We start from the raw sequence: 27,726 nt of genomic DNA on the forward strand, positions 1-27,726 counted from the left end.
AAGGCACAGGCAGGTCCGAACTCCAGGCGGCGTGCAGGTAGGCTTGATACAGTGGCACCCGCTCTGCCGCAAGTCCAGCCCCTTTAACGGCACCTCCGGGCGCTAAGCCTCAACGCGACTTCCGGGCCAGTCGCGGAGGCTTCTGGGGGCTGTAGTCTCTACTCCCCCGCTCTGCGGCAGTCCCGGTGTTCGAGGGCTGCGGCGGGGGGAGGAGACAGCTGGTGCAGCAGGAGACAGGCAGCAACTTCGGTCGGGACCCCAGACAAGGCACAGGCAGGTCCGAACTCCAGGCGGCGTGCAGGTAGGCTTGATACAGTGGCACCCGCTCTGCCGCAAGTCCAGCCCCTTTAACGGCGCCTCCGGGCGCTAAGCCTCAACGCGACTTCCGGGCCAGTCGCGGAGGCTTCTGGGGGCTGTAGTCTCTACTCCCCCGCTCTGCGGCAGTCCCGGTGTTCGAGGGCTGCGGCGGGGGAGGAGACAGCTGGTGCAGCAGGAGACAGGCAGCAACTTCGGTCGGGACCCCAGACAAGGCACAGGCAGGTCCGAACTCCAGGCGGCGTGCAGGTAGGCTTGATACAGTGGCACCCGCTCTGCCGCAAGTCCAGCCCCTTTAACGGCGCCTCCGGGCGCTAAGCCTCAACGCGACTTCCGGGCCAGTCGCGGAGGCTTCTGGGGGCTGTAGTCTCTACTCCCCCGCTCTGCGGCAGTCCCGGTGTTCGAGGGCTGCGGCGGGGGAGGAGACAGCTGGTGCAGCAGGAGACAGGCAGCAACTTCGGTCGGGACCCCAGACAAGGCACAGGCAGGTCCGAACTCCAGGCGGCGTGCAGGTAGGCTTGATACAGTGGCACCCGCTCTGCCGCAAGTCCAGCCCCTTTAACGGCGCCTCCGGGCGCTAAGCCTCAACGCGACTTCCGGGCCAGTCGCTGAGGCTTCTGGGGGCTGTAGTCTCTACTCCCCCGCTCTGCGGCAGTCCCGGTGTGCGAGGGCTGCGGCGGGGGAGGAGACAGCTGGTGCAGCACGAGACAGGCAGCAACTTCGGTCGGGACCCCAGACAAGGCACAGGCAGGTCCGAACTCCAGGCGGCGTGCAGGTAGGCTTGATACAGTGGCCGAGATCCCTAGTTGGAAAATTCCACTCATGTATGATAGCACACTGTTCTTCAAAAATGCATTTTATAAGAGACATTATCACTAATATTATGACATCCATGAATACTGAATGGTAACGCCAGTGTGCCTAACTTGTTAAATCAATTGTTTCATTCTATTAAGGACTACTCCATGGAATGTTTAAATGAACATTATAAATATATCTATTTTTTAATGTAGGCTCTTGTATCACATCACACATGCGCTGTTTTGCCTTGGCAAATAAGTGGATAGGCAAGGATGCGTGATTTGTATACGACAATGTATGTAGTAACAGTTTGTCTATATTCTTTCACTAGAAAATGAGACCCACTCATGATAGGATGGGGTCAGCTATTTCTGGAAAGTAATATTATTTTGCATCGTCTAGGAAACTTAACAAATAAGTGAGCTATGTGAATCCCATGAGTCTGAAGGAGATTAGTCTTTCTATAGGTAATCAGGACCAAGCACGTCACCTAGTTTCTATGGGTTTGCGCCCGTGCCTGGGGACGAAACCCAGCAAAAATCTGGTGAACTTGGCTACAGGGCTTTAAGTGGGCCGGGTCCTGCCGTTGCTCAGCTCAGGCACTTCTAAAAAGCAGGTGCTGAAACGGGTCCCTATCAGGCTCTCATATGCGACATCGCCCTCGGAGGAAAAAAAAAGAATCTGAACTCTGCAGCAGTACCACCTTTCACTGCCTGTGATGTAACTGCAAAGAAACCCAGTTTAGTCTTTCACAGTCTCAACATTTTAGAACCAAAGCATTTTCCAATATTCTATACAGTTGATGCTTATTTATCTCATGCAATTAACAACCACTGGTAAAGTAAATAGTCCTGGCTTGTTGCACGTGTAATGTTACTTGTATTATATATCTGGATGCAATGACAGAAGCAGCAAAATACCAGTCGTGCGACACACTATGCTAGGCACAGATTTTTTGCTTGTGTTTTTAAGCCACGCCTTTAATAACATGGACCACATCTTCCAAAACATGTGGAGGAGCTTCCGTTGCCTCAACAGTAGTCAAAAATGCACATGTGGCTTGAGTAAGATTATAGATGATAGTGTATCACCACTAACGCAATGCTCTAGTCCTAAACTGCTCCTCTCCTGGTTTTTCAGGTGCGCATGATCAATAAAGGTGAATCACTACAAGAATACTGAAAATACATGATTTTATTAAATAAAAACCCAGGACTGGAGGGCCAAGTCAACGCTGATATGGAGTTATCTGGTAACGTTATGCTACAGCAAATGGTTGAAGTTGTCAATTCGCAAATGTGAATCTAACCAGACTGCACTAGTGCAATTAGCTGGATAACCCCTGCCATAACAGCTACGTTTAGGGATAGCTCCTCAGTTAATCCCTTGAGTTTAGAAGGAAGTCTAACGAATGAATCTTGCAGGGTTACTACTCCAGAACATCGCAAGCTTATTGTGTATCAAAACTTAAGATAAAGTTTTCCATCGCACATTGTCACAACATCCAAAGGTCCCTTACATTTTGGACAGTCCGAAAGGCAACATGCTTGTTACACGAATTATGCGAATGATTGGGTTGTGCCCGCGTGTCGTCTTGCCTTTTCACTGACCTCTGATTTGTTTGTAGGATTGATGTCCAAAGCGGAGTCCCAAGTCCCAAGACCCCCATGATGGCCACCATGCTCTCCTCCTGCACGGGTTACCAAGTGAAGTACTCTGATTGTTCTAGAAGAGGCTTAATGTGGAGCAGGATAGAACGAAGAGTTGTCCCATGTAGGTAGTTGAAAACCAGGGGGCCGGTGATCTGCGGGAGCACCGACAAGCCTTGGCAGCTGCAACAGGCGTGGAAAACGAAGAAGGAGCAATATTGGGACAAGCAAGGTCCAAGAAACTCACCACAAGCAGGGGAGTCAGAGCAGGCCCCAAGCAAGCAGGGGAGACCATTGAACCAGGAGAAGAGCCTCAGGGGGACCCACAGACCAAAGGCACATGATTTGCCCAAAGTCCTCAGGCAGCTCACCAAGAAGCAAGGCCCACAGTGCAGAGGATGCAGTTAAGATGCTGTACTTGGTAGGAAGAGATACTGGAGGCTGAAGCTTCTTGCAGCCCGAAGATCTCTGGAGAGCAGAGCCAACAAACCTTGGTAACAGCAAGTCGACGAGGTGCACAGTTGTTTGGTCCCAGTGGTTCAGACGAGGGATACTGGACTCAAAATTGCAAGGAGGACAGGTCAGGCATTGAGGGAGTTGCTGAACCACCACCTGTGTTGCCAAGCCATTTGAAGTCTGTGGGATGTCAGGAGCAGCAGACTGGTCGGCTTTGTTGTGATGCCTGCAGATGCAGAGGAGTGGCTCCTTCACGCCAAGGGAGGTTACTTCGGGTGTTCTTGATGCCCACAGGTCTGCTGGATATCCTGGACAACAAGGAGCTGCAGGAATCTTCCCTGATGCAGGCTCTCTTCCAGACAAAGTCCAGTGAAGTCCAAGTGTACAGACGGTCGAAGAGTGACGTGGTTTCAGGCTCGAGTCTTGTCCCATGACAAATCTAAAGAACCACCCACAGGTAAGACCTTAAGTATGCTAGGGAAAGAGTTGGAATGACATAGGGTCCCTCCCAGAGGAGGGGCTGGACAGAGGAGAGGATACTCCCATGTCCTTTGTCCAGTGTCATGCCAGAGCAGGAGCCAAGGACTTCCTGAACTGGTTCCAACTGCAGTATGTAAGGAAGGCAACAAATATGCCCTACAAAGCAATCTGTTGGTGTTGGAAAGTGCCTTCACCCAATACACTAAGTCCTGTCTGGGGAGGTGGCCACACCTCCCTGCGACAGGGAACCTATTGTTCTACCTTTTGTTCTTCCTTTCTATGCTCGAGTTTGGCTAAGCAGCAGGAGGGCAGAATAGTGTCTGTGGTCGGCAACAGCACTAGCTTGCTGCCAGACCCTGAAAGGTTGTAACCGGGAGTAAAGGGAGCCCCCACAGTACATGGGATCATTCTTCCAACACTGGAATCAGTGTTGGGGTATGATTCCAACATGTCTGCTACCAAACATTACCGGGTTTGGTGCAGCCGTAATGACTGATGCCCACTATATGTATTAAAAAGGATGACCACATTTACAAAGCCAGGAGAATCGAGTCTGGGGTTTGTAGGGGTGTCCTGCTCATGCAGGGACACCCTCACACATAGAACCAAGCACACTTCCCTCAGGACTAAACAGCATGAAGTGTAGTGACCCTCGATGTAAGGAAACATATGTCTGTCATGAGAGATGCAAACACCAACTCACACAGGCTGCAATGGTAGGCCTGTAGTCACAGTTTAAGTGGACTCCCATGGATGGCACATTACATGCTGCAGCCCATGGGAGACCCCTGGAGTACCTATGCCCCCGGTACCTTAGTACCATATAGCAAGGACTTACAAGGGTACACCATATAGTAGGGACTTACAAGTAGCCGGTTGTGGATGTATAAAAGTACTTACTATGGTCAACTTAGGGACAAAGCACAGTGACTGGTTAGCTGGATCCCCGTCAGATTAGTCAAAAACATACTGACACCAAGTAAAAAGTAGGGGTAACCATGAAAGCAGATCCTACTTTCCTACTGAGGTGTTCCTAGAGCTTTGGCCCCTGGTATCACTGCACATGCTGCACCATTGAAATCATAACCCTAGTGCCTGCCAGATAACTGCACTTGTGACTGCTTATTTAGTAGTTAAATAAAGCAATATTTTGCTTTTAATGGGCCCCCTTGAGGTTTTGATCCCGATGCCACTGCACCTGCTGCACCATTCAAATCAGGCCCTTTTTAACTGCAAGATAACTGCAATTGTGTCTGCCTCTATAATAGCAAAATATAGCAATATAGTTGCTTAGAGGAGTTGTGACAACTTTTGGGCCTGGTGCCACTGCACCTGCTGCATCATTCAAATCATGACCCTGTTATCTGCAAGGTAACTGCACTTGTACCTGCATGTTCAGTAGTAAGATGTAGCAATATTATGTGCTTGGTGGGGTACCTAGAGCTTTTGGTCCTGGTGCTACTGCACATGCTGGACCATTCAAATCATGACCCTATTGCCTGCTAGATAAATGCACTTTTGACTGTCTTGCTAAGTATTAAATTTAGCAATAATCTGGGTTTAGTGGGATCCCTAATGATGTTGGCCCTAGTGCACTGCCCCTGCTGCACCATTCAAATCAAGCCCCTTTTAAATGCAAGGCAACTGCAATTGTAACTGCCTGTTTAATAGTCAAATATAGCAATATTATGTGCAATAATATGTGTTTAGAGGAGTGCTAAAAACCTTTGGACCTGGTGCTTCTGCACCTGCTGCACCATTCAAATCATGACCCTGTTGTCTGAAAGGTAACTGCACTTGTGGTGGCCTGTTTAGGAATACAATATAGTAATATTAGGTGTTTAGTGGGATGCCTGGAGCTCTAGGTGCCCTTGCACTTGCTGCACTATTGAAATCATGACCTTAGTGCTTGCTAGATAACTGCACTTATGACTACCTATTTTGTTGTAAAATAGCAATATTAGGTGTTTAGAAGAGTTCGGACAACCTTTGGGCCAAGTACCACTGCACCTGCTGCACCATTCTAATGATGCCTGCAAGATAACTGCACTTGTGACTGCCTGTTTAGTAGTAAAATAGAGCAAGATTTGGTGTTTAGTGGTGTTATGACAACTTTTGGACCTGGTGCCACTGCACCTGCTGCACCATTCAAATCCTGATCGTAGTGCCTGAAAGATAACTGCACTTGTGACTGCCTATTTAGTTGTAAAATATAGCAATAATCAGTGTTTAGTGGGGGGCCTGGCGCTTGTGGTCCCGGTGCCACTGCACCTGCTGCACTATTAAAAGTATGACCCTAGCGCTTGCTAGATAACTGAAATTGTGACTGCCTTTTTAGTAGTAACATATAGCAATATTGGGTTTTTAGAAGAGTTCTGACAACTTTTGGTCCCAGTGCTACTGCACCTGCTGCACCATTTAAATCATGAACCTGTTGTCTGCAAGATAACCGCACTTATGGCTGTCTGTTTAGTAGTAAAATATAGCATAGTTCTTGTGCATTATCTTTATTTTTAATGTGCAGTGTTTATTACAACATTTAGAATTTAATCATAATGACCAAATAGATTAAGTTGAAAAAAATCAATCCGATAATGCCTACAAAGTGCAAAGAAAGGTATTGACACAAGAATAGGAAATGCCACAAACATTCAAAGGCTGAAGCATCTGCTTTACACAACTAAGTAATAAAAAGCAAATCTTCCAGCATACTGTTAGAAGCTGTCTGCCTTTCCCATGGGAAGAGATCTTATCTTGACGGTGAACGGGGCTTAAACAGTGGGAACAGCTTTAGTAGAAGTATCGTAAATGTGTGCAGCCAGGAGAAGTTAACAAACAAAAGAGTTCCATACAAAAGCGAATGAACATAGTAATTTGACAATGGGAACTGATAAGAGCCTCCTTTTACAATATATTAAATACAAGAGATTGCACAGTTGTGCTGGCAATCTAAGTTGATCAAAAACTTCCAACTATATAGATGCACTCCAACATTGAGAATAAGAAACAAAGCACAATAATTAAGTTGTCATTAGACTCTAAATATAAATGTATTCACGTTGACACATTCCTTCTAAATATTTCATATGACGTATGCCAGTGTAACTTAACTTACCAGAAGTGACATGAGGAATTTATGAACATAAACAATTTGGATGCAGCCTACTTTTAAAGACATCCTGCTATCCACTTTAGACATATCTGTGTAGGCATCACCTTCAGTTGCATCTGGATACAGTGACATGTGGAATCTGAAGACTTCATCGCCAACAATGGAAACAGCCTACAAGTGATATAAGAATATTGTCAACTCTAACTGCAATAACAAAACTGAAGTTTAATTATATTTAGCAAAATACATATATGCTAGTTCATCTTGTTGTTTTGTTTGACACTGTGTCATAAATCCACACACTATATTCTATTAGCTTTTGGAAAGTGTAACAGTATGGAAGGCGTCAAAAGGCAATATAATTACAGGCACCTGTTGGTTTTTTTTTGTAAACACGATTGACTTGCATGTTCCAGCCATCAATGTGCATCAGCACAGCTGCGATTTATGAGACGCAAAATCCACCCAGGGGAACAAGACGCACGTACGTGGCAGTATACAGATTTTTTTTTTATACATGAGACAGGCCTGTGTGGAGTGAAGATACAATCACAGCAAGTACACACTACACTGACTTATACAAACTCTGCTCTCTCATCAAAGACTACAAGTATGATGACACCGTAGGCGGGACCAGGCAGATGGCAGTAGGTAATGATCATGGATTCACCTGGTAACCAACTCCATGTATAGTAGGTTTTGTGAATTGGGGGAGAACATGACATTAGGTAAATGAGAAAAGCTCAGAGAAGCATTAATCAACAAATAAACAGTTAATTTGGATTAATGTTTAGATCCATACACCAGTACAAAAATATAAAATACAATATCGCCATTCGTGCATGCTCACCTTTTCAAATATATAGACAAAGCATGAAACTTATACATTTTAAATAAAATCACAATCAGAAATAGTAGATAATACATATACACAATGAAACCCAAAGCCAATTGAAAGTATTGTTTACATAATAATTTAACACAACATTTGCATTGACGGACACTTTCCTTCCTATTTGTGAAAATGAAACCTAAAAACAAAGATTTTTGTATAACTCTCTGTAAGGCCTGATGAATTGGGTAAGAAGAAAGAAAATGCATCTCATCGTCCAATAAGAGAGATCTGAAGGGGCAGATGTCAACATTCCTTTCGCTCCATCATACCAAGAAGGTACAAATAGGTAGCATGTCCAAATCGAACCTTGATATAATGTCGCAGATAAAGCATAAATAGTTCACGGGCGTTTGGACTCAATTTGACTGATAAGACAATAAACCTGAAGCACTTTCGATTTATTAATCCACTTGAAATAACAATTGTCTCGTAATCACAACATTTGGTTGAATTAAATATGTTTGTACGGTATGACAAGGCTGCTCTTAGTGAGTTATTAGGTAAGACTAATGGTTAAAGCATTCAATAACTCGTTTATAGATAATACATCAAGGAAGTCCAGGTGGAACACTGTGGTATGAAGGTTAGCCCTTAGTCTCAATCAAAATAAAATCATTCTTAAGGATAGGACATTGGCAATACCTTAACTCTGTCAAAGTGCCACTCATGCCTTCTCTATTGCATGACTTAGGCTGAAATCCTGAGAAAAACACTGGGTAGCCTGGCCGTGAGAGAGGACATATGTAAACATGAGTATTGCCTTTACTTCCTGTATTTTTCTATCAAGCTCTAGAGAGGGGAAAAGACGGGTTATCTATCATTCCAGAGCAGGGGACACTGTAGGAAAGTGCCACTTTTTTACATCGTCACCCCACTTTTTGCTCACTAGTACTGATGGTGTTGATTGGTGGTGCACTATGTCCTTGCTAACAAGGTCAAAGTGCACTTTCCCTATGAACAAGACAAATGTTCAATTGTAACCTGTGTCCTACTACCGCATAAAGACAAATATGTCATACAAGAAGGTGTGAGGCAAGAATGGGCAGTCTGCATACATTCAAAGTTTCGCCAACGAATAATTCGAAGTACACTATTGTGATTTTACATATAATACAGTCAAATCATCTAGTGTAAGGTGTCGACGGCGTTTCGATCCCCATTTTGACATCACGGGATCATCATCAGGACATTTTGATTCATGCCTTGAATCAAAATGTCCTGATGATGATCCCATAATGTCTTTATGCGGTAGTAGGACACAGGCCGTGTCCCACTTGATATTGTACAGACTGACTGACCATACTTGAATATATGTTATTAAACCCTGTCCGGCTGGACAGACAATGTAGATTCCGATCTCGATCTATATTTACTTTTCGCCAACTATCTCTGACCTGTTGGGTACCACTGTTCTTTGAAATAGTATATGCACCGAAGGTCCCCGACCTATTGCTCCTTTGGGTATCCCTTGTACTTTATAACAGCCAAATATGTCGAGGCTGATGACATCACAATATGGTTTACATTCTTTGAGAAGGCTTGTAAAATGAGAAAGTTACACCAGAGACACTGGGGCTCTCTACTGTGTTAGTTATTCTCATGAAAGTGTAGGGATAAACCCCTGCAACATAGGATGATGCGGAGTCCTATGACCTTATGAAGGATAGCCTGATTAAGGGCTTTGGACTCACCACTAAAGAGTACAGGATCAAGTTCAGAGAGATTCACTAAACCTTGAGGCAGTCCTGAGTAGATTTTGTTGACTTCTCAGTCTTTTCTTTTTTAAAGTTCTTTATTCGACTGTAAACAGCCAATAAAGCACATAAACAGCCAAATCAATCAGAAAAATACATTAGAGTACATTCATCTGACAAGTTAAAAATAAAGATCAAGCAATTGGACTATTAAAACCATATACCATATTATCAAATCTCTTAAAACATTTTTTTATTGCTACCTGCGAACAAACGGCTGCACGAAATAAAGCACCATGCCCACGCAGGATTCTTCATCTTCAAGTTGTACAATGTCTGAAGTTTCTTGCCTTCAGCAAAGTAACTAAACACTTTTTGGTAAGAAGCTGATAAAAGTCACCAAAAAATAGAAAGTGCATCACTGCCTGGGCACATCCTTGAATCAAAGTTGTGTTGAAAACCAACTGGGAAGCATAGGAAGTATTTAATCATATTAGCCCAAATGCAAGACTGTTCAAGGAAATGCAGTTGTGCTTGAAACCGCATTAATACAGGTTTGTATATGCTTTGGAAACAGTTTAAATTATACAGTAACTACTTTTCATTACTCTTAGATTACTTTTGGATTACTTTTAGTACTGGGGGTGGCATGCCTAGATACCACACCTTAGGATCTCAAAATACAATGTATGACTATTTGGTCGAGCCCAGAGTAAGCGCGCATGCGCTGCTCTGCTCGACTTGTGGTGGAGTAGCGAATAAATGCCCGGCCCACTCTCCACCCATATTTGCCATTGGCTTGTGTCATTGTCTGTCCTAAATTCTGGCTTCCGATTCGTAAATAGGCTTGTTAGTCCCTCCTTAGTGCCGTTTCCTCTCCATTGTCACCTCTCATGGCGACTGGCCCCTATACTTCGGTTGTTACATGGTACATGTTATTTAGACTGTGAGCACTTTTTTCTTTATGCAGTTTCTCTTACTGCAGGCACAATGTGCTTTGGTGCCTTGTTTTACCCCCCCCCCCCCCGGCACTCCCTCCCGTTGTCTGTACCTTCTCCCAACCCCATCCCCGCCCGCTGTCTGTGCCTTCACCCTCCCCATCCCTGTTGGCTTCTCCGGTTGGACGTAGGCTTTCCTCTGACAGCTGTACACACTGCTCCTTTTTAATGTAAATGTGTACAATCATAAAGCGTGGGTACAGGGGTGATTATGGGATTTGTCCAGATTCACGAGATATTGAGTGATGCCATGGCTCGAACGCTGATCCCAAGGTCCGAAGTTTGCAGCTCTGATGGGGCCATTCACTGGAAGAGGGGGCGGGTAGAGCCGAGGCCGCTCTATGTGCTTGTTTTTTTTACATCCAGCATCCCTCTTCTACAGTAAAAGGTGACAATAGCGATTTATTCTTCGCGCAAGAACCACACTCCACACTGTTACTTGAAGCGTAAAAGCCCATTTTATTAGGACACGGTTGCAATCATTTAAACTTTATTACATAGTACATAAATGCAATAAATATACTTTCCCTAACTCATACCGACTCATTCTCCATTCCTCCTTCTCGAAACCATTTCACCTGTTTGACTCTTCCCCATTCACTCGGTGACCTCCTTCCTCTCCCCATTCTCACCTTCACTTGCCCTCCGAGCATCCTCGTTGAATTTCCTTCATTGCCTCCTGCACCCCGCTATCAGTCACCCGTGTACCATTCTCCCCCCCACCCCCGAGGGGTGGATCCGCCCGTATGTGACTCACCATCCCTCCAAAGTACCGCAACGCCTCTGCTCTGCAACCTGCCCTAAACTGGCACGCTCAGACCCAAAAGACCCCAAGTCTATCGCTTAAGACCTGTAGGATAGGTGGGTGGACAAAGTTTTATGTCCCCCCGGTGGTGCTCAGGAGTCGAGAAGAGGCTATTTTCTCCTCTTCCAACTCCTTATAGTTTCCCCCAAATCCCGCCCCTTCCCCTTGCCACCCTTCTAATCCCACCCCCACCTTGTCCTTCCGGTCTTTGCGCGAATTCCCCAGGGGAAGACTGGTCTATGACCTTTACTTCCCCTGGGGGCCGCATCGCGCAAGAACCACACTCCACGCTGTTACTTGAAGCGTAAAAGGCCATTTTATTAGGACAAGGTTGCAATCCTTTAAACTTTATTACATAGGAAATAAAAGCAATAAATATACTTTCCCCATCTCATACCGACTTATTCTCCATTCCTCCTTCTCGAAACCATCTCACCTGTTTGACTCTTCCCCATTCACTCGGTGACCTCCTTCGTCTCCCCATTCTCACCTTCACTTGCCCTCCGAGCATCCTCGTTGAATTTCCTTCATTGCCTCCCGCGCCCCGCTATCAGTCACCCGTGTACCGTTCTCCCCCAGAGGGGTGGATCCGCCCGTATGTGACTCACCACCCCTCCAAAGTAACGCCAACCAGCGAACCCCCGTAGGGCGGTTCCCTGCCCCACCCCCTTCTGCAGCTTATGCATCCTCCACCTTGTGGCACCCGGTGGCCGACCAGCCACCACTGTACCATGCGTCATGTGCAAATAAATAACATCTCCGAGGCAATCCCTGTCCGGGAAAGATGCCCCCCCCCCTCACCATGAAAAACCAAGCCCCACTCCTTGCTTGCAGCCTGTGTAACCAAAACCTTTGTCATGCCAAACCTCGTCAGACAGGAACCCCCCTTTTGTCAGTGAACAACCATCCACCACCTGTATCTGTATCCAGATTTACAAATCACTGTACATCAGGTCAATCCGGGACAGGCAGGCGCCCCCTTTTTTGCGGGGAACGACCATCCACCACCTGTTACTGTGTTCCGCATAACCAAATCAAGTAACGCGGGCCACTCTTCATCCTTGAAAGGTGCCCCCCCTCACAGTGAACGACCATCCACCAACTGTTACTGCGTCCCGTATAAACAAATCAAATATTGCGGGACACTTCGACCATGAAAGCTGCCCCCCCACCTCGCTGGGAACAACCATCGAACCCCTTCGTCTGTCTCCCGTGGAAATAGCTGAGATTTTTGGGCCAAACCTGGTGAACGACAAATGCTCCTTTCCCGGTGAATAACCATCTACCCTTCCGCTTGCAGCCAGTGTAACAGAAAATATGTACGGGCCAAACTTTGCCTGTGACAAGCGCCCTCCCCTTCTCGGCGATCGACCATCCACCCTTTTGCTTGCAACCAAATGTAGCCAGATAGGATTCTTCAGCCCAAACCAAGCTTGTGCTAAGTGCCCCCTTCGCGGTGGACGAACATCCACCCTTTTGCTCACCTCCAATGTAAACAGATGCAATTTGAATGGGACCGAAACTTCGTTTGTGACAAGGACCCCCCTCGCGGTGAACGACCATCCACCCATTTGTTCACACCCAGTGTAACAGAAAAGAATTACGGGCCAAACTTTGCCTGCCACAAGCACCCTTCCCCACCCGGTGAACGACCATCCACCCTTTTGCTTGCATCCAGATGTAGACCGATAAGATTCTTGAGCCAAAAACATGCTTGTGCCAAATGCCCCCCTTGCGGTGAACGACCATCCATGCTTTTGCTTGCTCCTATTGTAAACAGATACAATTTGACAGGACCGAAACTTCGTTTGTGACAAGGACCCCCTTTGCGGTGAACGACTATCCACCCATTTGCTTGCACCCCGTGCAACAGAAAAGATATCTGAGGGAAACCCTGCTTGCAACAAGCGCCCCCTCCTCTGTGGATGACCATCCACCCTCCTGCTTACAACCAATGGGGACAGATAGGATTCGAGGACCAAAACTTTGTTTGTGCCAAGTGACCCCTCCGCAGTGAACAACCATCCACCCTTTGCTCGCCTCCATTGTAAATCGATAGTATTTGATGGGACCGAAAATTTGCTTGTAACCAGTGCCCCACCCACGGTGAATAACCATCCACCCCTTTGCTTGCATTCAGCATAAACCGCTAAGGTTATTCAGTCCAAACTCTGCGTTGTGACAAATGCCCCCTTTGCGGTGAACGACCATCCACCACCAGTACCTGCACCCGGAGGCACAAGCAACCTTTTTTATGGACGTGCCTCGACCATGAAAGTGCCCCTATCAGTGCAAACCCCCTCCTTCCACCTGTACCTGCATCCCGCGAGGACAAGCAACATTTTTTGCAGGCCAACCTCGTCCATGAAAGGAGAGCCCTCCCTCTCAGTGGACGACCCTCCACCACCTCAACTTGCGTCCCGTGTCAAAGTCACCAGTCAGGACCAATCCTTGACCACCCGCACCCTTTCATCGGTCCCTTGCCCTACAAGGCAGGTCAATAGCCCTTCCCCCTTTCGACCCACTCTGCTGTCAGTCCCCAATTCAAACTTGGTGACCAAATCGCCCCTATTATCTGCCACCGTGCACCAGGTCCCCTTCCATGCCTCATAGTGGAAAGCCATAGCACAGATCGACCATCCACCCTTTTGCTTGCAACCAAATGTAGCCAGATAGGATTCTTCATCCCAATCAAAGCTTGTGCTAAGTGCCCCCTTCGCGGTGGACGAACATCAACCCTTTTGCTCACCTCCAATGTGACCCACCAATATTCCCCGATCAGGGCAACTCCTTATTTCTTGCAACACAATATCATCCGCACCGACCACAAACACCCCCCATACGCCCCACAGGCTCCTTCATCATTGCACATCCCTCCTGCAAACTGTCTAGTTTGCCTCCTCTGTCGGTCCATACCTGGGAGAAGGGCCCATTCCCCACCAGGTGACCGCCTGGGGGTCCTGCTCTACTCCCGACTCCTGTAGTAGAAAAGAATAATTAGTCCTACCTACATGAATTGCATCCCTCTTCCCTTCGCCCCTGTCCAGCAAGCGTCCAGTCGCCTCGTCATCCCAGAAACACATTGTCGTACACCTGTAGCTTGAACCTTCAGCCTCCCGTCCCACCCCCATGGCCCTTTGTCTGCCCCCACTGCTACAGCCCCCTATGGAAGAATCATGCGCCACCGCTGGCCGCCCCACACAACAGCCCAGCCTCCGTATGAAACCTGGAACGAACTGCAGAAAGGAGATTCCCCTTCATCCGTTGGAAAAAACAATAGCCCCCAGCCCTAGGTCTTTGCTCGCCAGTCCCTAATCTTGGCGCCCTTGAAAACTGCCTGCAACCACTAAACCCACCCCAACTGCCGGGCCCCTCACCACACCATCATCACAATGCGCATCAAATCACCAATATTGCACTGCTCGCCAACCATGTGCCCCATAATGTACCCCAAACACTCCAGGCGCAGCCTCGCCGGTCTCCAGAAAACACCACCCATTCAACCGCCGCTCCACATTGACCACAGCGACCCGCCTCCAGGGGGAAACGAACAGACTCCCAGGTCTCCTTTAACCCTTGAGAAGAGCATAGTGCCAGAGTCTTCCCGCCACCGCTATCTAAACTGTAATTAAAGAACTAAAGACAAGGAACAGCCGAACTGTCCAGCCCGTCTCACACGATAGCACAAACCATAGACCTACCCAGTCTTCAACACCTGCAGAATTTGAATCAGCCAACCATGACCCCGGCCCCCTCAGGGGTGGGCCTCCATCGCAGTCACCCAACCCGCTCAAGCGTCCCTGGACCAATGCACTCCCCCGCTCCATCAGAACAACTCCTGCAGATGCACCAGAGTCCCAGCTTTCATACCTACGACCTCGCGCACCATGGACGCCCAATAACCAAGGACTTCCTAACCCCATCTATCCCTTGCACAACGGTGTTAGATTAACCGAATCCCTACTATTGGAAACCAACTCCGCCTGAAGACACCCCATTTTCCAGCATGCCCCAGCTGCGGTCAAGGACTGTACCGTGCATGTATGCCCCCCCGACGCATATTACACCCGCTTGCGTGGCAGCCGGCACCTCAGGACCCCCAGCGCTCCCTTCACTCCGCCAATGCCCAGTAACCACTGGTAAAGAAATCCACAATGCTGAACTGCAAAACCCATTGCCTAAAATTCCCTTCCCCCGTCTGGACTACGGGATTCAAGCAAGCCGGGCTGAAGACGGCTGGAATGCCAGAAATCGGTCCTCGGCAGCTTGTTTCCGGTCCAGGGAAGACATGGCTTGGCAGTTCGGGCTGGACTGTTCCCATGAGGCACAGGGTCAGACTGATTTGCATAAAGCCATGTCTGAACTGGGGTGGCAGAGTGGGCTAAAGAACGGTGATGGATTAAACCCAGATCTTTTGACTGGGTGTGAGTGTTTGATTGATTCAGGTGCTCCGTCCATCACCACCCCCTTTTGTACCGCTTTTGGCCGCCATAAGTGTGGCAGGGTATGCTCAGACGGGAGTCACTTGCTCACTTTGCCACTGGATTCAAGCAAGCTGGGCTGAAGACGGCTGAAATGCCCGAAACCGGTCCTCGGAAGCTTGTCTCCGGTCCAGGGAAGAAATGGCTTGGCAGTTCGGGCTGGACTGTTCCCATGAGGCACAGGGTCAGACTGATTTGCATTTAGCCATGTCTGAACTGGGGTGGCAGAGTGGGCTAAAGAACGGTGATGGATTAAACCCAGATCTTTTGACTGGGTGCGAGTGTTTGATTGATTCAGATGCTCCGTCCATCACCACCCCCTTTTGTACCGCTTTTGGCCGCCATAAGTGTGGCAGGGTATGCTCAGACGTGAGTCCCTTGCTCACTTTGCTACTGGATTCAAGCAAGCCGGGCTGAAGACGGCTGGAATGCCAGAAACCGGTCCTCGGAAGCTTGTTTCCGGTCCAGGGAAGACATGGCTTGGCAGTTCGGGATGGACTGTTCACATGAGGCACAGGGTCAGACTGATTTGCATATAGCCATGTCTGAACTAAGGTGGCAGAGTGGGCTAAAGAACGGTGATGGATTAAACCCAGATCTTTTGACTGTGTGTGAGGGTTTGATTGATTCAGATGCTCCGTCCATCACCACCCCCTTTTGTACCACTTTTGGCCGCCATAAGTGTGGCAGGGTATGCTCAGACGTGAGTCCCTTGCTCACTTTGCCACTGGATTCAAGCAAGCCGGGCTGAAGACGGCTGGAATGCCAGAAACCGGTCCTCGGAAGCTTGTTTCCGGTCCAGGGAAAACATGGCTTGGCAGTTCGGGCTGGACTGTTCCCATGAGGCACAGGGTCAGACTGATTTGCTTATAGCCATGTCTGAACTGGGGGTGGCAGAGTGGGCTAAAGAACGGTGATGGATTAAACCCAGATCTTTTGACTGGGTGTGAGTGTTTGATTGATTCAGATGCTCCGTCCATCACCACCTCCTTTTGTACCGTAAAATTCCATTCCAGCAACAGGTGCGCTTCCCTTCAGTACTCGATCCGCTCCTACCCCAGCACAGTCCAAAGCACCTCGGCCAACCAGCCGTAGACCCTCTGTCCGTGCAGCTCCCCCCACCCATAAACTCATTCCTGAGTGTCCGTCCAGAACCTCCTCCTCAGATGTTCCCCATCGCCGTCGTCTGCACTTGTCTGTAGCTCACCACATCTTCAACAAAGCCGACTCCATCATCGCACCCAAACTTCGTGACATCATCAACAACTCCTTCATATCCGCCACCTTCCCGGAGAGCTGGAAACACGCAGAGATCAGCGCCCTCCTGAAGAAACCCACCGCAGACCCCTCAGATCTCAAGAACATCCACCCCATCTCGCTCCTCCCCTTCCCTGCAAAAGTCATCGAGAAAACCGTCAACAAACAGCTGACAGCCTTCCTGTAGACGAGCGGCTCCCTCGACCCATCGCAGTCAGGATTCCGAGCGAACCACAGCACCGAGACTGCCCTCATCGCGGCCACCGACGACAACCGGACCCTGCTGGACAACGGAGAAACCGCCGCCCTCATCCTGCTCGACTTTTCGGCTGCGTTCGACACGGTCTGCCACCGCACCCTGACAACCCGCCTCCGCCACGCCGGGATCCAAGGATCACCTCCTTCCTCTCCGACAGAACCCAAAGAGTCCGTCTCCCGCCCTTCCTCGCAGACACCACCAAGATCATCTGCGGCGTACCTCAAGGCTCCTCGCTCAGCCCCACCCTCTTCAACGTCTACATGAGCCCCCTTGCAGCCATCGCATGCAAGCACAACCTCAACATCATCTCCTACACCGACAATACCCAACTGATCCTCTCCCTCACCAACGACCCCACCTCCGCCAGAGCCAGCTTCCAGGACGGAATGAAAGACATTGCAGACTGGATGAAGCTCAGCCGCCTGAAACTGAACTCAGACAAGATGGAAGTCCTCATCCTCGGCCCATCCATCTCCGCCTGGGACGACTCCTGGTGGCCCCCTGCTCTGGGCCCCCCACCCAAGCCCACGGACCACGCACGCAACCTGGGCTTCATCCTTGACTCCTCCCTCATGATGACCAGGCAAGTTAACGCCTTTACCTCCTCCTGCTTCAACACACTCCGCATGCTCCGCAAGATCTTCCACTGGATCCCCACTGGAACCAGGAAAACAGTCACCCAGGCCCTCGTCACCAGCCGTCTGGACTACGGGAACGCCCTCTACGCTGAGACCACCGCCAAACTACAGACTCCAGCGCATCCAGAATGCCTCAGCACGACTCGTCTTGGACATCCCCCAACACAGCCACATCTCTGCCCACCTGAGGGACCTGCACTGGCTCCCCGTCAGCAAGAGGATCACGTTCAGACTCCTCACCCACGCACACAAGGCTCTCCACGACTTGGGCCCGAATACCTCAACAACCGCCTCACGTTCTACACGCCAACCCGCCGCTCCGCTCTGCCAGCCTTGCCCTCGCCACCATCCCACGGATCCGCAGAACCACCACCGGAGGAAGATCCTACACCTACCTGGCGGCCAAGACTTGAAACACCCTCCCCACCAACCTACGAATCACCCAGGACCATCTCTCCTTCAGGAAGCAACTCAAGACCTGGCTTTTCGAGCAGTAGCAGCCCCAGCGCCTTGAGAGCCTATCGGGTGAGTAGCGCGCTTTACAAATACTCTTGATTGATTGATTGATTGTAGCTGTGTGTGGCTCCTGGAGCAACAATAAAAACAGTCCAGTTACCGGAAACCCTCCCACCCCACTGGCGACCCCACTCAACAACCGCCCCATACGCACTGCATCTTTCACACCACACCCACTCCTTAATCCTACTGCATCCCACCACATCCGCGTCAACAAAACCCCTTTCTCATTCGCAAACCTCCATGCCACTGTCACACACTGTTCGTTATTTTGAAAAAATTCCATATGCTGAAATGGGTTTCCTGCGCGATCCCGCGATGGACGGGCAGGCCACCGCGGACCCCGCTACAGCCTCTGGCCAGTGCCCTGAGGCCGTCGTGCACCCCGCTGGCATCCCAATTACTGCCGGCACAATACCAGTCCTGGTCCCCCCCCCCCCCCAACCAGGTCGCTCCAATCAGGGGAGCCCCGAGCACCACCGGGCCTCGCGCCGTGCAGGCGGTCCCTCACCCCACCTCTCAGTGCCCCTTAAAACGCCACCCGCGTGCCCGGCCACATCCCTGGGCCCTCCCGAGCTGCACCCCCAAAGCAAGGCTCCTGTAATAGATTGATATGGCCGCAGTCCCGAGGAGACATTCCCTTCAACTATAATAAATCAGAAAACTTCCATTGGATTTGCAGCACTCCGAGGGATACCCCAATCCCGCCACCCCCCCCCCCCCAGGGAGCGTGTCCGCAGTAGGGGGCTCCTACCTTCCTCACACTTGCAAGGGCCCTCTCCCTATCCCCTCACCTCCCCCCGCTGATAACGATCAATCCGCCAAGGCCTTGCTCGTCGACTCCGTCCCACCCCCCCCCCGGCGGCCGCCAGCTTACTCCAAGTACCGGGTCGAGCCGCAGCCGGTCTCGATGCTTGCCGCCGCGCCACCCCGCCCCCACCCAGACGCAATCAGCCCAGCCAGACATGCCACCCCGTGAGCCCTACCCGCCACCGGGTCGCCACCTGCTCAGAACCAGCCCACAAGCGCCACAGGGCCTCCCCCTCAAAGGAAAAGGAACGCGCCTCGTGTAGCTGGGTAAACACAAGGCCCGCCTCCCGCCCACCCTCTTGCCGTATGCCAAAACTGGGGGCCCCTACCCCACCTCGCATAGATCTAGGCAAGCCGGGCCCCACCTCTCGGAGGCCCCGGTGCTAAAACCTGCACATACCCACAGGCTGGCCCGTCACCTGCCCACTAAGCGCGCTGGCCGCAAGCCCTCCCAGCGGCATCGCACTACGCCGTAGACAGCTGCCCCTAGAAGGGCGCCAGAGTCCGCTGCCTAGAACACTTTCACTTACGCCCTCTCAGGAACAGCAGCCACATAACTAAACCCCGCCGATCGACATATTGGCCCCTTCCCCAACCACCCACCTACCGACCACAAAGTTTTATGTCCCCCCGGTGGTGCTCAGGAGTTTAGAAGAGGCTGTTTTCTCCTCTTCCAACTCCTTATAGTGTACCCCAAATCCCGCCCCTTCCCCTCGCCCCCCTTCTAATCCCAGCACCCCCCCCCCCAACCTTGTGCTTCCGGTCTTTGCGCGAATTCCCCAAGCGACCCTTACTTCCCCTGGGGGCCGCATTGTCATTTCTGTTGTTAAATACAATTAGGCAAAAGTAATAAAAACTCACAAGATGCTTTCAGACATTGGCGCAGCAAGGGTGCCATGGGCCAATCATGTAAGCAAGGACAATAGCCCTGCCTCATCACTGCCTGGAAAGTTAGATTCCTTAATCATAAATTCGTCCTCGCTTGACGCTGCCTCTTACTTTGGTTCAGGGTTTTTCGTGTGAAGAGCCATGCAGGTCTCCCATCCCATGCAGCGTGTCCTCAGCTGGTGTCCATACCGTGTCCTTTGGGAATGTAAAAGAGATGGATGGAAACCATAACTCAGTGGTAACGTTTCATGTTCCTAGGGACGTCTTCCCAGGGCTTTAGCGTGTCTCAGCCACAAAAAGAATATCTTTGAACTGGGGGTGGTCAGAGTTCTGAGGATGGAGCGATTCTGATATATGGGATGGTGCATGTTAAGTTTTAAGACAGGGGGGGGGTCTTTTCCTTTACTAAGGGGGTATATAAAATTGTTTACATATGGGTAAAGGGCGTGTCTCTTTAAAGTTAACGGTTCTGCAATCCGCACAGATGAAGATACAGGCCTGTCTCTTCATGTAGACATTGCCTTTCATTCTTTCCAGCCAGTACACACATCACACCGAACACTAAGTAAGCATCTGGCTCTTTAGTATGCGCAATGTGTTTTTGTTTCATCACACACTTCACTGAGCCAACACTGTATTTAACGTGCGCAACAGAGACACAGAGGAGCCCCTCACCCCAGCAGCGCACATTTTGGTAGGCTCATTTTGCTTGGCTCATTCAGATACCGAGCAGAAATGTTACACCCTTCAGACACTGTTTTTAAAATAACATCTCTACCTTTCTTCTACTTCACAGTGCAAGGATTTCCCCTAAATCCTCTCAAATGTACTGGACTGAACATTTGGGGTGGTCACAGTGGTCAACGTGGGCGGGATCGGCAGATCACGGCGTGTCCCTACTTTTTAAACTAAATAGATTCAGTTCCCCTGCTTTTTTTATTTTAAACATGCGTCCTAGGATGGCAGAAATAGCCAAGGCCTATAGATAAGACTCGACGTTCGTGGCCATTCGGGGACGGGCGGGTGGGCAGAGAAGGAAAAGAGCTCTGTCTCTTGCTGCGTTCCCAGAGAAGACAAGGACAGTGCCCACTCTTGCTATGCTGCTGTAAGCTGTCCCTCTCTTTATTCCTCTTAATCCTTCTCTTTTTGTCTAGCTCCTCCTCACTTACTGAAAACCGTGACCCAAGAAACGGTTCTCACCCTCCTTTCGTTTATTTGTTCCCCTGTGAATGGATTCAAAAAAGAAAAAACTATGAAAAATAAATAACTAAATACAGCAAGACAGAGTGGTCGCAAAGTGGCCAGATTGATTTTATTCACATCCAAACATATTAGTGTCACTTTACAGAGTTTGCCAGTTAAACACTACGTTTATTTTCTTGTCTTTCTTTAAACAGCATTGTTTTCCCCTGGTGTGGAAGTGCACTAATCCTGGAGGCACTGCAATGTCTGATGATGGGTGGATTGGAAAACAATGTGTGTACCGCGGTTCTGTGTTCCCTTATGTGGTCTTTTTAAACATACTGCTTACACTTTGTAAGGATATGAGCAATGAACAGTGAAACCGGTCACTTCCAGGCCCAGTAGCCATGACCTTACCTATTCAGGAAAAAGCACTCCCTGATTTCTGAATAGTGAGTGTAAAAGCGTTAAGGTAACCATGTTGTTCCTGCTTACATTTAACATGCTTTATTTAATGCTTTATTTAATCTTGCATTCCCTATGGGGTTTTGCTTTTTCCAGGATGTGGTCACTTTTTTATTTGGGCAGCATATTGCTCTGTCTAGTGCACAATTTGAATTGAGTCACATCTAGGTATCTATCGTGGGGCACAATTCAGTTGTATTTGAAGGCAGTGCGAGTTTCCCTCAGTGTGGAAGTATGGTGTTGTGGGAGAGGATGTGGCCCTATGGTCAGACCTGCCAAATTTGGAACTGGGGAACCAGGTTCAGCCTTCATGACCAGTCCCCCAGACCACACTCCTGAGGGAGCACATTCCCATGCAAAATCATAGAAGCCCTGGTGTCTTAGCACCAGCAGGTGGACCCTTGCGGTGGCAAGTGTGGGTTAACCTTGAAGGCCTGTCCACCACAATCCATAAAGTTCACCTCTAGTCTTGCAGACAGGGTTTTGAAGCAGCACACCCTAGAGCAACAATGACTGTAAATGAGGTCACAGGACCCTTGAGAATGGCCAACTCCAGGGCGGTGCGACCAGTGACTCATTGTCAGTGAAATTGCTCTCCCACCCTCGCAGCTCCACCATTAAGTGAGGTGCCCCTGCCCCTGCACTCTTGAGTGTTGGTGATCGAGGCCCTCCTCCACCCGCAGGTTTCCCTGCGCCTCATCCCTGGTGGTCCAGTGGACCTCTGTCTCCTTTCTTTCTTTCTGCTCCTTCACTCGTTTTTTCTCCCCTTTCTATCTTTCACCTTTCTGCACCTCTGTTCTTTTGCGCCTTATTTCTGCCCATTTCCCTTTCTCTCCCTCTGCTCCTTCACTCGTTTTCACTCGTTTTTTCCCCTTTCTATCTTTCACCTTTCTGCACCTCTGCTCTTTTGTGCCTTATTCTTGCCCATTTTCCCTTTCTCTCCCTCTGCTCCTTCTCTCGTTTTCACTCGTTTTTCTACACTTTCTATCTTTCACCTTTCTGCTCTTTTCTGCATCTCTGCTCTTTTGTGCCTTATTTCTGCCTATTTTCCCTTTTTTCTTTATCCCTTCTTTCCTCCCTTTACCTTTCCCCACCGCTGCTGCCCCCGCGGCCCCTCCCCCCCCAGCACGACCGGCCCAATCCAGCTCCCCTCCCCGCTCCCGCCTCCCAGCTGTCCAGCCCTCCCCGACCCCTACTTAATGGCGGCCACTACGCGGCCGCTTGCTGCGGGCGCGCCGCTGGTGCACCGAAGGCGCATCAAAGGCAAGCACGTCTGCGCCCGTCTGCGACCCGTCCGCGACCAGCACCAGGAACCCTGGACCTCCGCCCCGCCAACGCTACGACCCAGCAGCACTCCACGCACTCAACCCAGGCTGCAACAACAACTGCAAGCTGGCATCACCATCCGACACCCATGGACCCTTCAGCTGTCACCGCTGCCGGCACACCTGCAGCACCGCCAAGAACACGGATCCAGCACAACCCGCCCACAAGAACACAACCGAACTGAAGACCCTGCAATGCATCCTCCTCAACGTCCGATCCCTCCACAAACACGCCACAGAAATCTGGGACCTCCTCGACAGCACAACCCCAGACGTAGCATTCTTCACCGAAACCTGGACCAACACCACCTCGGGACCGGACATCGCCATCGCCATCCCCCAAGGATACAAGATCTCCAGGAAGGACCGCCCCATCCACCCAGGAGGAGGAATCGCCATCGTCCACAAATCCAGCCTCCGCCTGAGCACACTCCCTGACGAGTCCACAGAACTGATGGAACACCTTCACTTCAAGATACTGGCCAGCCCCACCGCCGCCCTTCGAGGAACCCTCATCTACCGACCCCGCGGACCCTTCGCCAACTCCATCACGGACATTATCTCCCCGCAGGCCATCGCATCCACCAACTACACCCTGCTGGGAGACCTCAACTTCCACCTCGACAATCAACTGGACCCCAACACCACATCCCTCCTGGACAACCTCCACAACATTGGACTCCGCCAGATCGTGACCGAGCCCACGCACTCAGCAGGACACACCCTCGACCCCCTCTTCACTACAGGAAACTCCATCACCTTCAGCCACACCACCGAACTCCCATGGACCGACCATCGTTGCGTCCACTTCACCTTCAGAACACCCACCATCCACAGACACCAGCACCTGCTTCCACAAAGAAACTGGACCAAAATCACCGATGACCAGCTCACCTCCTCACTCAACAACTCCACCCCAACCATCGCGGAAAACGACGACCCCAACACCGCAGCCCGAACCCTGCATAGATGGATCTCGGACAGCACCAACACCATAGCCCCCCTCAAGAAAAACAACAATACCCGTGCCAAGAAAGCCAGATGGTTTACCACCGAACTTCGAGAGTCCAGGTGCACATGCCGCCGCCTCGAAAAGGCCTGGAGAAACACCAAATCCACAGAAGCCCACAACAACTTCAGAGCCGCCACCAACGCCCACCATCAACTCATCAGAGAAACGAGGAAAAAAAGCGATTGAAGACAGAATCTCCACCCACGCACACAACAGCAAGGAACTCTTCAGCATCATCAAGGAGTTCGCCCAACCCACCAGCGAGTCTACCAACATCCCTCCCTCACAAGACCTCTGCGACAAACTCAGCATCTTTTTCCACCACAAAATCAAGACAACCAACACACTGAACCCTCACCAACCACCCCCGACACCCGGAAACCAGCGATTGATGACTGGACAGCCCTCACCACCGAAGACACACTGAAGACAATGAAGTCAATCCACTCAGGGGCCCCCACGGACCCCTGCCCCCACCACATCTTCAACAGAGCCGCCAACACCATCGCACCCATGCTCCGCCAAACCATCAACCGCTCCCTGGCGACCGCCTCATTCCCCGACGACTGGAAACACGCCGAGGTCAACCCCCTCCTAAAGAAACCCTCAGCGGACCCCACCGACCTCAAAAACTACAGACCCATCTCCCTGCTCCCGTTCCCAGCGAAAGTCATCGAGAAAGCCATCAACAGCCAACTCGCCACATTCATTGAAGAACACAACATCCTTGACTCCTCCCAATCCGGCTTCAGAAAAAACCACAGTACGGAAACCGCCCTCCTCGCCACAACAGACGACATCCGCACCTTACTGGACAAAGGAGAAACAGTAGCCCTCATCCTCCTCGACCGATCAGCGGCGTTCGACACAGTCTCCCACCGCACCCTAATACGCAGACTCTACGATGCAGGAATCCAGGACAAGGCCCTCGACTGGATCTGCTCCTTCCTCTCCAGCAGGACGCAGCGGGTCAGACTCCCCCCTTTCCTCTCGGACCCCACACCTATCACCTGTTGAGTCCCCCAGGGCTCCTCCCTCAGCCCGACGCTCTTCAACGTCTACATGGCTCCACTTGCCCCCATCGTCAGAACCTACGGACTCAACATCGTGTCATATGCAGACGACACCCAGCTCATCCTCTCCCTATCCAACGAGCCCAACACCGCCAGACGCAACTTTCGAGAAGGCATGGAAGCCGTCGCCAAATGGATGAAAAACAGCTGCCTACAACTAAACACCAACAAAACAGAAGTACTCATCATGGGCCCAAACCCCGACGCCTGGAGTGACACCTGGTGGCCCACCGCCCTCGGAAACCCGCCAACCCCCACAGACCACGCACGCAACCTGGGAATCATCCTGGACTCCGAGCTCAAAATGGACCGCCAGATCAACTCTGTCTCATCTTCCTGCTTCCACACCCTCCGCCTCCTTCGTAAGACCTTCAAATGGATCCCCCTCGAACACCGAAAGACAGTCACTCACGCCCTGGTCACCAGCAGACTCGACTACGGCAACGCACTCTACGCCGGAATAAACAAAAACCTCATCCGCAAGGTACAGAACATCCAGAACGCCGCCGCAAGACTGGTCCTCAACCTGCCAAAACACTGCCACATCTCCCAGCACCTGCGCACACTCCACTGGCTCCCTGTCGAGGCGAGAATCACCTTTAAGATGCTCACCCACACACACAAGGCCCTCCACGGCACCGGACCAGCATACCTGAACAGCCGACTCAAATTCCACGCACCCCAAAGGACCCTACGATCAGCCCAGCTTTCCTACGCTGTGGTCCCCCGCACCAGAAAGACCAGATCGGGAGGCCGCTCCTTCTCCTTCCTCGCGGCCAAAGCATGGAACGCCCTTCCGCTCCACCTCAGACAGACAACATCGCTCCCCATCTTCGCAAGAAACCTCAAAACCTGGCTCTTCGACAGACCCCCTCCTTGATGGAATGGAACCTGCACCCCCCCAACCCCCCCCCACCCCTAGCGCCTTGAGACCCTTACGGGTGAGTAGTCGCGCTTTAACAAACTCCTGATTGATTGATTGAGTGAGACCGCAGCGGGCGCTGACTTTCGGTGGTGGCGTCGAGTTTGCAAGTATATTATGGCTTTAAAAGCACTTGCTGCCTCCTTCCTGATCTCAAGCAATTTTCAGCAACAAAGAAAATTTCATGATAATTCCAGTGATTAATGTTCTTCCTAGAGAGAGATCAGAGTTTTGTCTAGGGAAAGTTTTGACTCATGGAAAGGCAGCGCAGAAGGTTAATGTGCCTGCTGCAAAGAACATGTTCCATGCAGATCACAAAGTGCACCTAATGTATACAGGTTAGTGGATTACTACTTTTGTCACAGAGATCCTTTTGTTACTTGCAGTTTATAAGTTAAAATCCTAACATAGAACAGTGAGCTATTAACTGTCATCTAAGAGCTGCATGCAAACTGCAAGGTATACATTAGAGCATTATGTTTTTCCCCCAGTCTTTGATTATACTAATGTTGCAAAAACTGTTCATTTGGATAGAAATCAATTCTGATTATTAAAGAGAACCCCCAACCATGGTATTATGTTTTAAATTTTGAGTTAGTGTTTCTGCAGACCAATCACTATTAAACTATACTGTCTACTAGTATGGTTCTCATGTGACTCCTACACCTTGTAGTCATTTGTCTTATGTAACATTTCCTATAAAGTGATTTAAACACATATAATTGATTGTCTGTGTAATGTGTGTGATGTAAAGTGCTATGACACCCTACACTGGTATGAGTGGTGCTTTAAATCCAATTAAATGCATATGAGAGAGAGTGTGGTTATGGAGACTTGAGGAGAACTGTTAAAAGGCTGTAGTGAGGGAATCCATGGCGGAGGTGGTCACTGGGGACACCAACAAACTTTGTTGCACAGGGCGTCACCACCGCCTCTCCCAATGGTACCTCCATTGGCCTTTTTTCAGCAGTAGTAGCTGCAACTCATCAGGGATAGTCAATGTAGGATTTGCACACACACCAAACTAAGTTTGCAAACTTCTCAGGCTCTCTGCTTATGCACAAGCACTTTTAAGTTGCTGCCTGCTTTGGGGCCACTGGAATTATTAACCAAGTTATGCCGCAGTGTTGTCTCAATTATGCAGCTAAAAAGGCTGATGCATAAAGCAGTCTATTTTCTGATACTTTATTATTTTGCCTTTTTTACACATGCTAACAGTCTCTGGAAAGATTCTGCCTTATTAGTACCAGTGTGACATGCAAATGCACCAGTGAGAAAGGTAACAAGTCAACCTTTGCAAAGGGCCGTCCACTTTCACAGCAACACAAGTTACATTTTTGAGTAACTGTTGCGGGGTAGAAGAACACACAGGGACTTTAGGTAAGGTTAACGCTGGCCTTATTGATTTTAACAGCCGTCGCCGGTGTGTCATACTCCGGTAATAAGGCAAAGGAGGTTCCGTATCTCTTCTAGCCGGCGAGGTTTTCTCCTTTCTGGAATCCACTCCGGTTTTTCTCTTCTCTCCAGATCCTTTGGTTGGTGTAGACTCCCTGGACTCCGTTGTGATCGTCGTGGTTTGCACCAAAGTAAAGAAAGAAAAGGTAGACTTGCTTCAGTCAGGGGTTCGTATATGTACAGCGGATAGGGGAAAAGGAGTGAGGGTTCACACACGTGCACAAAGTCTTAACTCAAA

General features: G+C 49.9%; 1 protein-coding gene and 1 long non-coding RNA gene across 3 annotated transcripts in view; one reads left to right on the forward strand and one right to left on the reverse strand.

Moving 5' to 3' along the window:
• Positions 1-27,726, reverse strand: part of VPS13C (vacuolar protein sorting 13 homolog C) — a 2,773,485-nt gene that overhangs the window by 1,405,752 nt on the left and 1,340,007 nt on the right. For both annotated transcript variants that reach the window (XM_078680824.1, XM_078680823.1), the window contains exon 43: positions 6,817-6,984. In XM_078680824.1, coding sequence (XP_078536950.1) covers positions 6,817-6,984 — 168 coding nt within the window. The remainder of the gene's footprint in view (positions 1-6,816; positions 6,985-27,726) is intronic.
• LOC144822865 (uncharacterized) overlaps positions 1-27,726 on the forward strand; it is a 790,049-nt gene that overhangs the window by 307,725 nt on the left and 454,598 nt on the right. The gene's annotated exons all lie outside the window — the stretch shown is intronic.

This window comes from Lissotriton helveticus, chromosome 3_1 (assembly GCF_964261635.1).
Source record: "Lissotriton helveticus chromosome 3_1, aLisHel1.1, whole genome shotgun sequence".
NCBI classification, from domain to species: domain Eukaryota; kingdom Metazoa; phylum Chordata; class Amphibia; order Caudata; family Salamandridae; genus Lissotriton; species Lissotriton helveticus.